The sequence below is a fragment of the Furipterus horrens genome, unplaced genomic scaffold (assembly GCF_987537825.1).
Source record: "Furipterus horrens unplaced genomic scaffold, mFurHor1.1.pri manual_scaffold_5, whole genome shotgun sequence".
NCBI lineage: Eukaryota > Metazoa > Chordata > Mammalia > Chiroptera > Furipteridae > Furipterus > Furipterus horrens.
In genome coordinates, this window is record NW_028327175.1 from 9,506,641 (window position 1) to 9,522,061 (window position 15,421).

The following is a 15,421-nucleotide window of genomic DNA, read 5'->3' on the forward strand; positions in this document are numbered from 1 at the left end:
GCGGGGGGTCTGGGAACTTGCAGGAGGCCAGGTGGCCGTGGGAGCCCAGCCTGTCTGACTCTGAAGCCTCTGACCACGTCAGACAGTTTCCCAGGGCGTGGTCCCGGGTGGTTTCCTGCCAGACTCTGGCGCCCAAGGACACCTGCTCCATCAGGGTCTCTGGGGGGTGGGCCCGGGACTCTGCCTCTGAAACAAGCCCCCCGCTGTCTGTCTGTCTGTCTGAAGGCCGCCCCTTTTAGCCACCAGCCTGCGCTGAGTCCTCTCAGTGCCCAGCCTCCCGCAGAGCGGCCGCACAGCTGCGTTTCAGAGGAAGGACACACAGCGAGCCCAGTGGCAGTGGCTGTGCCCCAGGGAAAGGCGCGGCAGGGGCTACGCTGTGTGTCCCTTACAGAGCGCAACCAGAGCTCCGGGCTTCAAAGAAAAACATGGGGCCAACTCTCAGAAACCTGAGAAAGACGGAGGGAGCATGTCTGGATTGAGTTGTTAGAAGGGCGCCCAGTGGGGGTGGGAAGATGGGGGCCGGTGGGGGGCCCGTGGGAGCTGGGAGGCAGCCCCGAACAGATCGAGTTTCCCTGTTCTGCTGGGGCGGGGGGCGAACAGGTTTTAGTTGGCGGTTTAGGCGGGAAGCTGGCCTCCCACCCACGGCTGAGCTACTGTTTCAGTTCCCTTTTCTGGGCACAATCAAGTACTTGAGGCCTCGGTGAGGTTAACCACAGGAAAACCACAAGAAAATGGCTTCGCGGCAGCCAGCCTGGAACTGGGGTGTGAAAAGCTTGGCGTTTGACCTTGGGGCCAGGGGGGACAAGGGGGCGGAGACGGTGAGGACCGCTCTCATAGGCCAGCCTCTAGCCTTCGACCACACACATCTCTCAAAGCCCCGAAAGTCACGGGATTGCACCACGTAGCGCGCTCTGCTAGTTAGGGGCAAGTGTGCTGTTGGATAAGTGACGCTTCCTCTCAAAATGCTTTTTATATACATTGCAAAAACCTCCAAGACCCTACTCTGGCTGTCAGGAATCCCAGTGCATGACCCACAGGAGCCCAGAATTAAGGCTTCATCCGCTCCGCAGTTCAGTGACCTTGGCTTTGTCCACATCAATTCCAGTGAAGCCCCTATCCTTAGTGAACACTTGTGCTAGACTCCAGACGAGGGATCAAAGGAGGGAAAGCCACAGAAAGCCCTGCCCCTTGAGACCAAGCAGAGGCTTCCAGCCTTAGCGAGCATCAGAATCTCCTAGAGAAATGGTGACAACAGATGGCTGGCCCCACTCCTGGTTTTTCTGGCTTAGGGTGGGGCCAGGGGCCTGAGAATGGACATTTCTAAGACGTTCCCGGGGGACTATGATTCTGCCAGCCCAGGGACCACACTTTGAGAAGCACTGGTCTAGATGAGTTATTTTTAACCTCCAGTAAGGAGGCACTGTCCCAGTCTCTAGAGGAGCGGTTTCATATAACACAAGCCGGCCCCTGCCCCGTGGGAACTCAGCTTCCTCCCGCTGTGCTGGGGAGAAGTTGTCAGGGGATCCTTTAGCTATTTCAAGCAACCCATTTGAAAAATTTGAGAGCAGTCTAAATTGATTTTAAAAGGCTGAGAACTTTGGGGACTGCCTTACCAGTATCATACAAGAAGCATTTACAAAAACCCAAACGTTGGGCTGATCTATTGAGATATAAATCAGTGCCTTCTTCTCTTCTCCTAGTGGGATATTGGGAAGCAGGCAGCTTCCCGAGGCTGCACAGCTAACAGGGAGCATGGTGAGAATTTAAAACCAGATCTTTGACTTTAGATCTCCAGTTCAGCCTGAGACAGAGAGCACCGTACCCATGGCCACACTCAGCTGTACCGAGTTCTCTTTTCTCCCTCTTCCTGATCTGAAAGTGGGGAGCACATGGCAGAAACACAGTACAAGAGGTGGAGGGTCACAAAACTGTTTTGCACAGAGCGGGGTAATCAGCTCTTTTAGGCTTGGCCACACAGTCCCTATTGAAACTACTCAAGTGTGCCACTGTAGCGTGAAAGCTGCCATCGACAACATATAAATGAATGAATAAGGCAGTGTTCCCATAAAACCTCATTTACAAAAATGGGTGGTGGGCCAGACTTGGCGCCCAGGCTGTGGGCGGCTGACTGCTGCTCTGGAAGATGAGTGCTGGAAAGACAGGCCTGGAGCTTCAGGCAACAGCCATTCCAGCAGACTGTGCTCTGGTTCACTTTTGCAATGCTCTGTTTGTCGTGACCTACGAGGGGATGCTGAAGGCATTTGGTGGGGGCGTTACCTGAACACCAGGACTCCATCTCGTAGGCCCAAGGAAATGAAGTCACTGTTGGACATGAGGCTGTCTCCCCTCCACATCAATAGGCCATCTTTGGCAGTCGTCTTAAACCTCATGAATACATTTGACCTTGATCCTGACACCCTGGAGGAAATACACAAACAATTGCATCCAGTTAACCATTGTCTGCCAATATCCATTTCTGACTGTTGTCTGCCAGCCTTGAGAGGCCAGGTGTAAGGATGACCGGGCATTTCTGACACTTATTACCAGGAGGTTGGCATTGGCATCTTTGCCCCAAGTCACAACATCATGGGTCTAAAGGTTTAGACGGCTCACCTGGCAACTGTGGCGCTAGCCCCAGGTGTGGTGCAACCCCAAGAGAGCCCTTGATGAGTCACAGATCAACCAGACTCTGGTCAAGTCCACAGTCCCAGCTGCACCGCCAATATACACCCCGGTCCTCCTTCTTTCCTGTCCTACTGCTGAAAGGTCCTTGGGAAAGTGTTCCCCATCCCCCAACAGAAAGTGAGTTTCTTAATTTCCAAGAGGTTCAAGTTGGCAGCTTCTTTGGGCTGTGATCGGGGCTGTGAATGGCCAGCTCTGGTAGTGACTGTCCCTGAGGGCAGAGGAGTGACTGGATAGGAGGAGAGTGTCAGACGAGAAAGGCGGTTTGGTAGGATAATGGTCCCGAGAGGTGCTGCAGCAAAGGCGGGGTGGAGAAGAACAAGAAGCCGAGAGGGAAGGAGACCTATTGAGCAGGTCACGGCCCTGGCCCTGCAGCCACGGCTTTTGCGCTCTTATCAATTCTTAGGAACTGACTAGTTCAGAAATCCAGTCTCACTAGAGGGACCAGTGTTTCATCTGCCGTAGGGAGAAGAGCAGGTATGAGGTCCTTAAATGAAAGGAAAAAGGAGTAAAGAGAATTCAATACTGCTACTAATATGGCACTATCGGGACAATCTCTCTCTATTCCGTCCCTTGTGCCATCCTTCTGTCTGTCCCACGAACCTGGAGCTGTAGTGAACAGTGGAGGGGACTCCTGTCTAGGCTTTCCAGAGCCTGGTCTAGCCAGGAAGAGACCCAGGCTGCCTTCCCCATGCAAAGCCTGGGTGCTGAGGGAAGAGCAGGGTCCATGGTGGTGACCTCACCCCCGGGCCAGGTGCAGAGCAGTCCAGCTCTGGCCCACTCCTTAGAGACCTGCTTTTCCCAATCTTCTGTTTCAGGTTCCTTCCTTCCCCCACTTGCCTTGGACATGTTGATTGGTAGAAGCCAATCATAATGGCTCCATTTCTCTTGCAGTGAGTAGTTGGCATGGACATGTGACCCACTATTATCCAATGAGATAGAGGAAATGTATGAGGAAGATTCTAGGAGAGATTCCTTTCCTTTTAGAGGGAGTCACATGAGAAAAATAGTTTTTTCTACTCCCACTGGATATTGCCCTGATTTATGTGCATCTCATGAGCATCTCATGCACAGCTATCCCACGGCCACGAAGGGAATGACCTCTGGAAAATATGCTGAGGATAATAAAGCAAAAAGACAAAGAGACTTGCATCTTTGAGGATGAAATATTCTCTGAATCAATCAAGCCGGGGCCCAGTCTAAGTCTGGACTGCTTGTTATATGAAATAATAAATACCCTTCATGTTTAAGACATTTTGAGTTGAGTTTTCTGTTACTTGCAGCCAAAGGCACCTAACTGAAATAGACCCTGAACTTGACTTTTACCTGCGACTTCACGCACATGCATGTGCACATGCACATACATACATGCACACAAGAGCCACCTGAGTTGCTCTGGTTTGGGGCCCTGTGCCTCCTATTCCCACCAAACTACCCAGTGCCATTCACTAAGCGTCAAGGGGGCTGAAGACTTGGGCCCCTTCCACACTGTCCCTGCTTTCTGGGGACTGAATGCCCTTCCATCTTTGGAGAAAAGAGCTGAAGAAAGAAGGGGGTCTCTCTTGGCTGGAAATCCAGTTTGCCTAAGGCCTCATGCCAAGACCACCAAGATAAATACAACGTGGGATTAGAGAAATGAGGCAACGTCTGTCTGTCTGTCTAGTGCGTACCAAGAGTTACGAGAGAAATGTTCATGCAGTGTCCCCAGGAAAATGCCTTTCAACCACTTTTGTTCCTTGAAAAGCCACCAACCTCCACCCTAAGAACTGGGAGTTTTTACCTTAAAGCTTTGCCTTTGTCAAGAAACAGTCAACCTGAAGAGGAAGGAAAACTCTAAAATGGTGGTGCTGGCGGTGTTGCAAGGGATGGCAGACTATACACTACAGAGAACCAGGGGAGGGAAAAAAAAGAGGGAGAGAAGAGGCAAAATGAAGGCACCGAAATGGGGATCCCTGGGTTGAGAACTGGCCAAGGGCCAGCCTTTCCCTGGTCACATACACGGGCTTTTCTGAACCAGGAGCTTGGAGCCCAACAAGGCACTGCAGCCTCAGCCACCAGGGCTGACAGCCACGGTGGCCACATGGGGATCTCCTTGTGTTTTCCTCTTGTATCCACATGAAGAGAGTCCAGGAGCTCAGGAGCCCCTCATTGACCTGGCCCAAGCTGAAGAGGCAAAGGAGGACATGGACTGGGCACCATGTGTCCAGCTGTGGGGTCACCAGGACCCCCCCCCCCCCCCGTCAGAGCTGCAGATGGTGGCCAAGGACAGCGTGAAGCCAATTGCCTGACCTCCTCCCCTGACTCAGAGAACTGGGACATCTGCAAAGCCCAAGGCTGGGTTTCCTCCAGCAGGATTTGAGTTGTTTGAAAGGCTGCCTTTTTCAGGTTTATTTTCTTCTGTTCCAGTGTGTATGTTTTCGATGTGTGGTTGTTTCCCCCTGAGGCCGTGGCTAAACTGAGTTCTGGAGGATTAGCTCCTGGCACATAAAATAAGGAAAAGCCTCAGGAAAGATACTGAGAAATCTACCCCTGCCCACCGCCGCCCCCCCCCCCAAGATAAGGCAGGTGCCTGGGGGAGCTGATTACCTCTTGAGGATGTCTGGGTTGTCATAGGTCAGGTAACTGCGGCCGATGAACTGCGGGATCTCAATGGTTTCTGTGACAGCTGAGACAGAACAGAGATGGAGGTTACATGGTCTGAGGCTCTGTGGACCCCAGCACTCAACTCAACTGCATGGCAGGCCAATACCCAGAAGGCCAGCTCCTGGAATTAGGACATTTAACAAGTTGTCAGCGCATTCCTCTTGGCCAGGTTTGGGGCTGCCTGGCCTGAGGGCCTGGACTTGGCGGCTCCCTGTTGCCCCCTCCCTGGGGCTGCCTGTCCCTGGGAATGGCCTCCGCTCTCCTGCGAAGAGCTTGCAATCTGCTCAGACTTGAGGCGTGCCCAGTAACTCTTACAAGCCTAAGAGCAGGTCTTGGGCCGTGTGGGGAGCAGCTGGGGCCGACACTAGATGTTCTCCAAGGGAGGCAGAGGGGATAACCCCCAACAAAACTCACCAGTGTTTCTCTATTAGAAGCCAACCTGCCCCAGAGCCCTTTCAGCCATGATTGCACGAGACTGGTGAAGTATGAGACACGAGGCGCTGACTTGTTTTTACAAATCGCCGTTCAGCGTCACGGTTCTCAAGATCTTCACCACAGCCTCATGGAATAGTGGGGAGTTTGGAGAAAGGGGAGCGGTGGTCATTCCCACGTTATAGGGGAGGGGACCGAGGCACAGAAATCCCCAAGGATCTGCCTGAGATGATGCCGCGGGGAAAGCAAGAGAGCAGGAACCAGACCGGCTCCCGTGTTCCTGGTCCTCAGCCCGCTTCTCACTTCCCAGGAGCTCAGAAGTGTACTTCCCTCCTCTCAACTGGCCTTCAGGTTCTCTTCCTGAGAAATCCCCCTTTTCTACCCAGTTTGCACAAGAGTAGGTTATACCATTGTGTGTGGCATCAAAAACTGGGGGTACTTTGGCAGATTTTGGCCAAAGAGATAGCCATCTCTCTTTCGTTTTTAGAATACAGAATGGCAGTTTAAAGAATTAAGGTAGAATGAATCTCATTTTCAAAGAAATGTGCAAAACAAGAGAGAATAAGCCAGCTAATGATGTAAATTAGAGTTTCACAGAAATATGTGGTTGGTGCAAAAAAGACATTGAGATAAGGGTTTTACACCCAGCAGAGAACATATATAATTAGACACTATGAACAACCAGTAGAGTTTAAACGTAACTTCTAAACTTTTTTTTTTAAAGAGAGAGATTACAGCAAACCCTGAATCCCAATAACACTGGACTCTCAAGTATACGTTCCTGGGTTAACAAATCCCAAAATCTTTTCATAAAAAGTAAACATTTTAGAAAGGAAACAAGAAAAGCAAAGGAAGAGAAAGAAAAACTTCTAACGTAATTTCTGAGAAATTGCTTTCCTGCTCTCTGAAGCAATGCAGCCCCAGCTGGACAAGAGCTAGCCGGTGGATTAGGGACAGAGACAGACAGCAAAGGCTCTTGTGTGTTAACTCCCTGGCCACACCACCAGCCTCTCTCCCTTCTGGTTAAAGCGGGTAGGAGGAGGAGGAGGAGGGGAAGGAGGGAAGGGAAGGAAAGGAAGGAGATACAGGAGAAAAGAGTGGGGTGCAAAAGAGAAAGACAGAGGGGAGCAGAAATGAAGGGGTGAGCTAGATCAGGAAGAGGAGAAAAGAAGATGCTGAGAAAGAAGAGGAGGAGAAGGCAGGGAAAGAGAGTAGGCCAGGTGGGCGGGCAGCCCCCAGGGCGGGGACAATGGCAAAGCTGAGGTACAGGGAGAATGGACCCAGAGGAGTGGAACAGGAGCGGGAGAGAAGCAAGAGTACAACACGGTGGGAGGTCCCAGGGGGCTCTTAGCAGGGGTGGTGGTGGGGGAGACCGATAAGCCCTGAAGTTCAGGGTCAGCGTGCTGAGAACGAAGGAGAGGGACTAGCCAGGAGCTGCACAGAACCCTGGTGCCCTGCTAGGTTTGGCTCAACCCCAGGAAGAGAGGCGTAGGTAGAGCCTGTTCTTGCCATTACTGGCCATGGACTGTGGCTAACAGCTATGGCTCCCCCGGACTCCCTGAAATGACCAGGACATGCTCGTCACGCCTCAGAGGGGTCTGTGTGAGCCCCGTCCCGCTGCCTGCCGAGCCCCCAGCTCAGGAGCCCAGCGCTTCCCAAAGCGCAGCTGGGACGCACGTGCGTTCCCAGGGCGGCTGGCGCTTTTGGAGGGAGGACTCCCGCCGCCCTGGTAGGGCTGTGCACGTCCCACGCCGCTCATGCTCACCCCGGCTGCCCTCTGCATGTGGCTGCCTGCACTGTGGCCGCGGCCTGGCCGGAGCCTGCCCTGGCACGAGCCCAGGGCCCTCGCACGGTCCCTTACGGGACGCACTGTACTTACTGTTGAGACAGTAGCTCCCACACTCTGCCCGGCGCCAGCGTGAAACAGAACAGGGGAGGTCAGAATTTCACGGGCATTGTAAAAATCCCACCTCCTTCGGGGGCAGACCCCTGGAAACCAGCCTCGTTCCCCTCATAAAACCTGGCAGAGGGCCCACCTCGCCTCCTATTCTCTGCTTGAGGTGGGGGTGAGGGGGAGGCGGTGGGGAACCAAGAAAATGTGTGGAATAAGTTGCCTGACACCCCTGAGCCCCCCCCCCCCCCGACCCTGACCTGACAGTCCCCGTTTAACCCTGGAGAAACAGCTCCTTGCTAAAGAGTTCTCCACCCTGTCAATGATTATTAGTTTTCTTGGCTCTGGGCTGTGTGTGAAGAAGGAATGATAAGCCTGCCAGCTGCCTCTTTCCTCTCCCAAGTGGAAAATGTCACCCTAATTCGCACCCCACCACCCCCCTTTGCAAGCCTCCAGAGCTCTGGTTATTTTGCAATTAACAGAGGGCGGGGGAACCCTCCAGGCATGACGCCGCTGAACAAAAACAGTGAAGATGGGAGCATACGGTCAGTATATGTGGACAAACGCTCGTCCTCTCCTGAAACATTGGAGCTGGAAGTGCCCGGCTAGCCCCTTCCTTTGTGGTTCCTTTAAATAATGCAAACATGATTCTTTTTAACCCTTTATATCTGTTTTTCTTTTTTTACATTGTCTTTTCTCTGATACGTCAGTTGAAATAGGTTTTTTCACTTCCTCACATTTATACTAAAAGCTTGTGCCATCGGATGACACACAAGTATCCCAGTGGAGAGCAGCCTCCAAGCCGGGCAAAGTACATTTTCCACTTGAGGGACTTGACATTCCCAGCAGAGTCTAAAGAGCTGAGGGGCAGGGCGGGGGTGGGGGTGGGGGGCTCGTTCATGCAGTCACAGGACAGAGCAAAGGGAGGACCTGGGGGGCGGATTGTAATCCGGCTTTGCCAACAGCAGGGCTGGCTCAGGAACATCCTAATGGGCTCATCCCCGGCCCTTGGGGCACAGTTCTCTGTGGTACAGAATTCCGGTTACATGAAGCAGACTCTGTAGCCACCAGGTAAACAAGCAGACAAAAATGTTTCTCCACGTTCCCCGCCCTCAGCTACCGAGAGACCAGCGTCTAGGCTGAACACCCCCCAATTTCTCCTTGGGTAATCATACACCATCCCGAGAAAAGAACCCGGTAGTATGCCTATTTTATTAATTTGTGTTTCTGTATACGGGGTTTTGTTAAAGTATGGCCTATACTTACTGAAGCTATTTTTCATACACGGGGACCCAAAAACATGAATGCAATTCAGACCCAGCAATATGATGTGAATCTACTCAATACAACAAGTGTCCTCAATGTTGCGTGCGTGGTGCGTTGTAGGGACCAGGCCAGGCCGTCTTTCAGGACCTTGCATCGGGGAAGAACGCCTGCCCTGAGCCCAGGCGTGGCCTGGCTGGCTACGGCCATCTGGACTGAGCGGGCATCACCTCACCAGCTGCAGAGAAACACCCCCATCTAGTGGCCTGAAGGGTCCTACACGGTCGGAGTCCAGACTGTTATCAGTAATGGAGGGACAGGCTCCCATTTCCTCCCCAAGCAGGCATTATGCTATTGGCTGCCAGAAGCCCAGGACAGAAGAGCGGCATCCTGCGCGCTTGCCTCGGACCCCCGGAGCACAGCCAAGGCTCTGAGAAGTCCTGCAGGAGACAGAGCTGTTGAGCCATGTTTCCCCAAACGTCTTTGACCACATAGCCCTCCCTCCCATGTTGTGCCTGTGAATGTTTGTGTGTCTGCCTCTCTGTGTGGGCCGAAGGGCCATCGATATTCTTTTGAATTTAACATTTTTACATGCACTTTGTGAAAGCTGGCTTTAACTTCTTCATGACTGGCTTGGATATAAGATCTGTGAGGAACTGCAACACAAGACGGGAAAATTGGGATGAGAGTAGAAGGAGGAAAAAAATCTCTAAGGATGTGGAGTATTTTTTCTTTTTTGAAGGGGGAGGCCTTGTTGATGCCCTCTGGTGAGATGAGAAGGGGCCTTGGTATTGGGGTGCTGAGGTCTGAGGCAGAGGAAGGCACCTCAGGGGGAGAGCCTGGATGCAGTGAGGAGGTGACCCTGGAGTCAAGCCTCGTGACTTCCGTTGGCACCTGCAGTGGTGGCTGGGACTCAGAAGCAGCCATGGCTCCTCCTGCCTTCAGGGGGTCCCCGGTTGGGGTGCATACAAGAGGCAACCAGTCGATGTTTCTCTCTTGCAATGATGTTTCTCTCCCTCTCCCTCAATTTCTCTCTCCCTCTCCCTCTCTCCCTCCCTCTCTTCCCTTTGCTCTAAAATCAAGAAAGATGTCCTCAGGTGAAGATTTTTAAAAATCAGGAACCTGGAAACAACTAAGACCAAATATTCCCTCACTTAGCGTGGCTGCTCTAAGTCCTCCTGGCCTGTGTACCTTTTTTTTATTAGTTCCCAAATAGGGGAGGCCATCCGGACACCTGAACGAGAAGTGTCACATGGCCCAACGTGAGGATGGCCTTATGTGGACAGGCCTCTTCCAGACACGAGGCCATGGCCCTGCCCACCTTGGGCGGGTGTGGGCAGCTCAGCCCGGCGGGGGCTCGTGGTCTGTGACCTGCTCCAGCTTCCAGACAAGGGCAGGTGCTGTGTCACTCACATCTCCTGCTCGCGGATTTTATTTTTCTCATCAGTAGTAATAATGGCTGGTATTGCTTGAGTATTTAGCAGGCACTCGTCCGAGGAATATGCATCATCTAGTTAATCCATACCACGCCCTCCGCGTTAGATGCTCTCACTACTTTTATTCTTGTCTTACAACGAGGAAGCTGAGGCCCAGGGATGCTTAGGTAGCCTGGAAAATAGCGCTCCCCGGAAGCTGCTGCACACTTTAGTCTGGAGAAGTACAGTCCTTGTTCTGTATTGCGTAAGATTTCTTTATGCCATTCACAGGCAGGGCTCAAAATTGAGTCAAAACATTTATCCGCCTAACAGGATGGGCTCTGTGAGTGCCTCAGTTCGCGGGGCAGGGGGGGGTGGGGGGGAGTCCTGGAAACCCCCTGCATTAGGGGCTAACCTTTTGGCTGCGGGGCCGTGAGGGGGTTCTCAGGACATTAGCTGGGGCAGGGGCATGGGGAAATGACTTACCTACTGTTACAGCAGGATTTCAGCATTTTAATTATTACACAATCATAGTGGTTTCCATGTGATTGACCATCTGCGATGTCATTGCAGTGACTGATAAAAATGACCAGTGTGGCTGTCCTGGTGTCACCAGCACTTTTGTCCCCCAACAGCCCGTCCACTCCCCTGCCCCTGAAACCGGACCTGAGCCCCTGCATGTACCTTTCTGGCAGTGCAGACCCTCAAAGCCTAAGGGACAGTCGCACTCATAGCCCTCCTTCCGGGGCCGGCAGCTGCCCCCGTGGGCACAGGGGCCTGCCACGCAGGGGTGGGCCGCATTCTCCACGTTCACGCCCCCGGTAAAGCCGTGCTTCACGTGGACGGTGCGGTCGTTCAGGATGATCTTGGGGACAGAACACGTAAAGAAATTCAGAAACTCAGAAATCGTCTTTGCAGTTTGTAACGTGTCCCTTGGCCCACTAACCCAAACTACGTGCAGCAAGAGAACTTCAGACAGAAGAGAGAAGGCCCAGGTGCTGCCTCTACGGTCACAGGCGATGCAGGGACTGAAGTGATTACACCTGGCACTTGGAGAATCTGAGGAGCAAAGCACCCTCTGGTTCTGGAAGACCTGGTTGCTCTGGAGGTCAAAGAGGAGTCCCAATAACTCTCAATATAAAAGCAGGGTTCTCCACCTGGCTGCCTATTGGAACCCCCTGGGGAGATTTAGGAACCATCTAACACCCAGATCAAATGAATCAGAATCTCTGAGGGTGGCATCCACCCACTCATCAGTAACCTTTCAAATCTTTCCAGCTGTTCTGAGATGCAGCTGCAGTTGGGACAGGCTGCCATAAAGCTGAGCTGAGCAGAATCCAAAACGAGAGAACCCCCGCGGGAGCGATGGCTTCCGGTGATGGTGAAGGCGGAGCTTCTCCCCGGGCTGCACTGCTCTCCTGGCTAATGTCCTCGTGTGGTTTCCTCAAGTGCCATCGCTGGGCCTCCCTGGGGTCCCACCGCTCCTCCTGGCCTCCTTCCCTGACACGCCCGAATTCCCTCCCACTCTCTACCCCCTTCCTCACAGTTAAAGACAACACGTGAGACTCAGGTCACGTTCTCCCCGCTGCTGGGCGTAGGCGCTGGGACTGGAGAGCTCCTTTGCCCCCCTCCCTTGTCCCTGTGAAGGGGGGCTGTGGAGAAACTGATGATGTTGAGGAATGGATTCCTGGGCTCCCGACCCCCAATAAGTAGACCTATTGTTTTTTGCCCTTGACTCTGAGTCAGACTGCGTATCCGCCCCGAGCTGCTGGTGCTTCCATGTCTCCAATGCTGCGCGGAACTCAGGGAGAGAAGAGACCCCCACCTCGGGAACCCCCCCCCTTGCAGGGCGTCCTAAACGGTTAGCGATGGCGCTTCCTGCCACTAATCCATGTTTCCACAGACTTGCCTCATCCTTGGAGAGGGTCGAGAGTGGGAAGAAAACTTCTCCTCAGTCCCGAGTCTCAGAAGCTGCTCGAGAGTAGCCAGACTCTTTCTATAACCCACCCCTGTACATGCTGCAAGGGAAGGACTGAGAAACTCTCATACGTAGCTGACACAAATCAAGAATGGCAGCTTTCACCGCAGGATATGGCACAGGTGACAGTCTGAACCCTGGGAGGGGCGGGTGGCCTTTCCCGGAAGTCAAGAGGAAAGGGTTGTGTGTGTCTGTGTGTCAGAGAGGGGGCCGTGCCTGACCCGGGTAGTGGGGTGGGGGTGGGGGTGAAGCCTCTTAGCACCTCAGCTCGCTTCCTACGTGAGAATTTCAAACACGGGATGAAACATGGCCAATCCCGCTCATGGGGGGTGGGGAGACAGTGGCCTGAACTGAAGTGTCACTGTCACCACAGTTGAGCAGCAAAGGCAGACACGTCAGAACCAGCAAACACTGCCTGGGCCCCACAGCAGGACGCACGGAGGACAGAACCCTCCGGGCCCTTCCCGGCTCCGTGCACCCCAGGGCAGGACCTTCCGTCCTTGGGCCTTGAAAGGATCGGCGGGTCACATCCACCCTGGTGGCTAAAGGAAACCTCGATGGTGCTGACATCCAGCAGGCTTTCCTTCAAACCCTTTTCCTGCCAGGGTTCGGTGCCCCTGGAAATCTGGGTTGGTGAGCAATCTGCACATCTGCTGCAGACAGGACACACTATTCTTGTAACTGGGAGGGGGGCATGGCAGCCGCAAGGGAAGGACACCCTGTGTCTTTTTTTCCTGGACCTTCTCTGGGAGGTCCCTTCCATCTATGCTCTTAAGAACTTGGTTACATGATTGATGAACACCTGCTAAGCTGTGAGGTGGGGAGAGGTGGAGAGGAGAGTGGGTTCTTGCCTTCAGCAAACTGCAAAGCGACCCCACAGAGAAGCACAGAGCCAGGAGTTGCTGCTGTTAGACTCCGTTCACCTCCTCTCCTTTTGTAGAAGTTTCTGAAGCGACCTGGTGCCAGCTGCCTCCGCAGCAGCCCCAGGTGTTTCTGTGGATTTGCTATAAAAATGCAGCGTCACCGAGTTGTGTTCATGTTATGTCTGCTGGGCAGAGACCCGGGAGCAGACGTCATAAAAAATGGGGCTGGAAAGCTATGCTGTGAGCGTTGAAAATGAAATCTTAAAAATGTTAAAACCTTATCAAAATCTCTTTGGGTACAGCAGGTGGCACACTGACCACAGTTCTCAATTCCACAGTCCGCAGTCAAGGCCAAACAAGAAACATGAGAAAGCGAAGCCTGTACCTTCTGGATGCTCCCACTAAATGGCTTGCGGACGCCCGACTTGTCCTTCACGTCATCGTAACTGGGGACTCCGCCAATAAAAATGTCCGTGTTGCAATTAATCTGTGTGAAGCCACCCTGCCAACAGATTGAAAACAAAACATGGTATAAGTTTAAGAAAAGATGGTTAAGACGACCGCCTGTGCCTTGGGTCCTTGTCACTTGGTCCCCTCCAAGACCCACCACGACAATCCGTCTTCCCCTTGGCTTGACTTGCACATTGCTCTGCATTGCTCCTGACCACCCCTTTGAATGTTTGTAGATTTCCTAGCCTCTCTGAGACTCAGGTTCATCATCTATAAAATGGGGATCACGACAGCGACCTCACAGTGTGTCGCAATGAATGCGGTAGACTGCTCGGTCAACAGTGCCCTCTCCATGCAGGACGACGACCTCCAACCTGCCAATCCCAGGTGAGGCCACGGAACTGGCATTGGTCATCAAAACACAAGCAGAAGGGAGACGGGTCACTTCAGGGCAGAAGCTTGCGAGGTCACGCCTTCTTCCCGACCCCGTTCCTTCCATCTGGTCTCCGGTTAAGGCTGCAGCTGGCCCTCGGTGGACATGTAGCGTGAGCGAGAAATGAACCCTCTGAGAAGCTGCTGCTATCGGGGCCTGCCCGGGACTGCCTGGGGCATGCGGCATTCCCGCACAGCCGGCTATTGTCACCTTCAGGTGCCAGCAGGGGTGTATTGATTGGATCATAGACTGACTGCGTTGTCAATAACCTTCAGGCAGCTCCGAGGGTTCTCACTGAACCAGGGGGGCAGTGGGGCCCTCAGTGATGGGCTTTCAGGAGCTCTCACCACTGACGCACAGACAGCCATCACTGTCTGTCCTTGCCCTTACCTGGGGGTTAAAGTAACAAAAGGAAACGAGGAAAGTTGCAGGGGATTTCAGAGAAGCAGGCTGTTTTGACAAAAATTTGAATTCTCGGTTTATATCCAACAGACAGGGCGGGGCCTCGTGGGGTGAGAGCAGGGACTTCGGGCTGCTCATCGAATCCTCCGTGTATCCGTCCTGCTGACCAGTGGCCACAGCCACATGGGATCCAAGGAGAGAAGCAAAGTGAGGCCTGTTCAGAGGTGAGGAAACGGCTGGGGGGCCTGAGCAAGCCCCCTTGTTGGCCGGGGAAGCGCAGCCGCTTCTTGGGGTCCTGCCTTGGCCTGCTCAGCCCTGGGCTGCTGCTGTTTCTCGGTGAGGTCAGCTGAGCAATCCAGGGGTCAAGTTCAGCCTGGACACAGACTCTGCAGGGCCCAGGTCCTGGGCTCGCCTGCACGAGTGTTCTCTAAGTCCCGGCCGCCGGCCTCTAAGCTCTAAGACCATGCCCATGCCTTTGAACATGGTACAGACGGCTGGGGAGCATCGCCCTGGTGCAGCAGAGAGACCTGCTGGGGACTTCCCACTCCTGTCCCAGAGTGGCCACAACAGGGCCGAGCTCAGAGGCGTACCCCGTAGCCACACCTCACTCCCACAACGTTTACAGTACTTCCAGGTGGGCAGTGCGGCTCCGGGCAGCTCCATCCACCCCAACACAGTCTCAGAAACCAACAGGGTACTGGCTCTGCCACGTTGATTTACCCCTCATCCCCCGACAGGATGCTAACAAAACTCGGGGATACAGTTTTACCTTCATGGCGTCCCTTCCCTGGAAGATCCCGGTGGTCAACGCCACGTCCTGAGGAAGTCCTCATTCCCGGTCAGAGATCTTAAATACCATGATTGACAAACAATTCCACCCTAGGCTTAGGTTGCTGTTTTAAAGACCTCTGTAACTAAGGCCTAGCGAGGTACAATGCTTTTTAGAATCCATATTATTAAGTGAACATA

The 15,421-nt window shown here is 53.4% G+C and overlaps 1 protein-coding gene across 1 annotated transcript in view; it reads right to left on the bottom strand.

Annotated features, from left to right (window-relative positions):
* Positions 1-15,421, bottom strand: part of EGFLAM (EGF like, fibronectin type III and laminin G domains) — a 135,415-nt gene that overhangs the window by 9,663 nt on the left and 110,331 nt on the right. Inside the window, exons 17-20 of the mRNA XM_090276163.1 lie at positions 13,553-13,669; positions 11,011-11,191; positions 5,269-5,347; positions 2,278-2,418 (exon numbers count right to left, since the gene is read on the bottom strand). Coding sequence (XP_090132289.1) covers positions 2,278-2,418; positions 5,269-5,347; positions 11,011-11,191; positions 13,553-13,669 — 518 coding nt within the window. The remainder of the gene's footprint in view (positions 1-2,277; positions 2,419-5,268; positions 5,348-11,010; positions 11,192-13,552; positions 13,670-15,421) is intronic.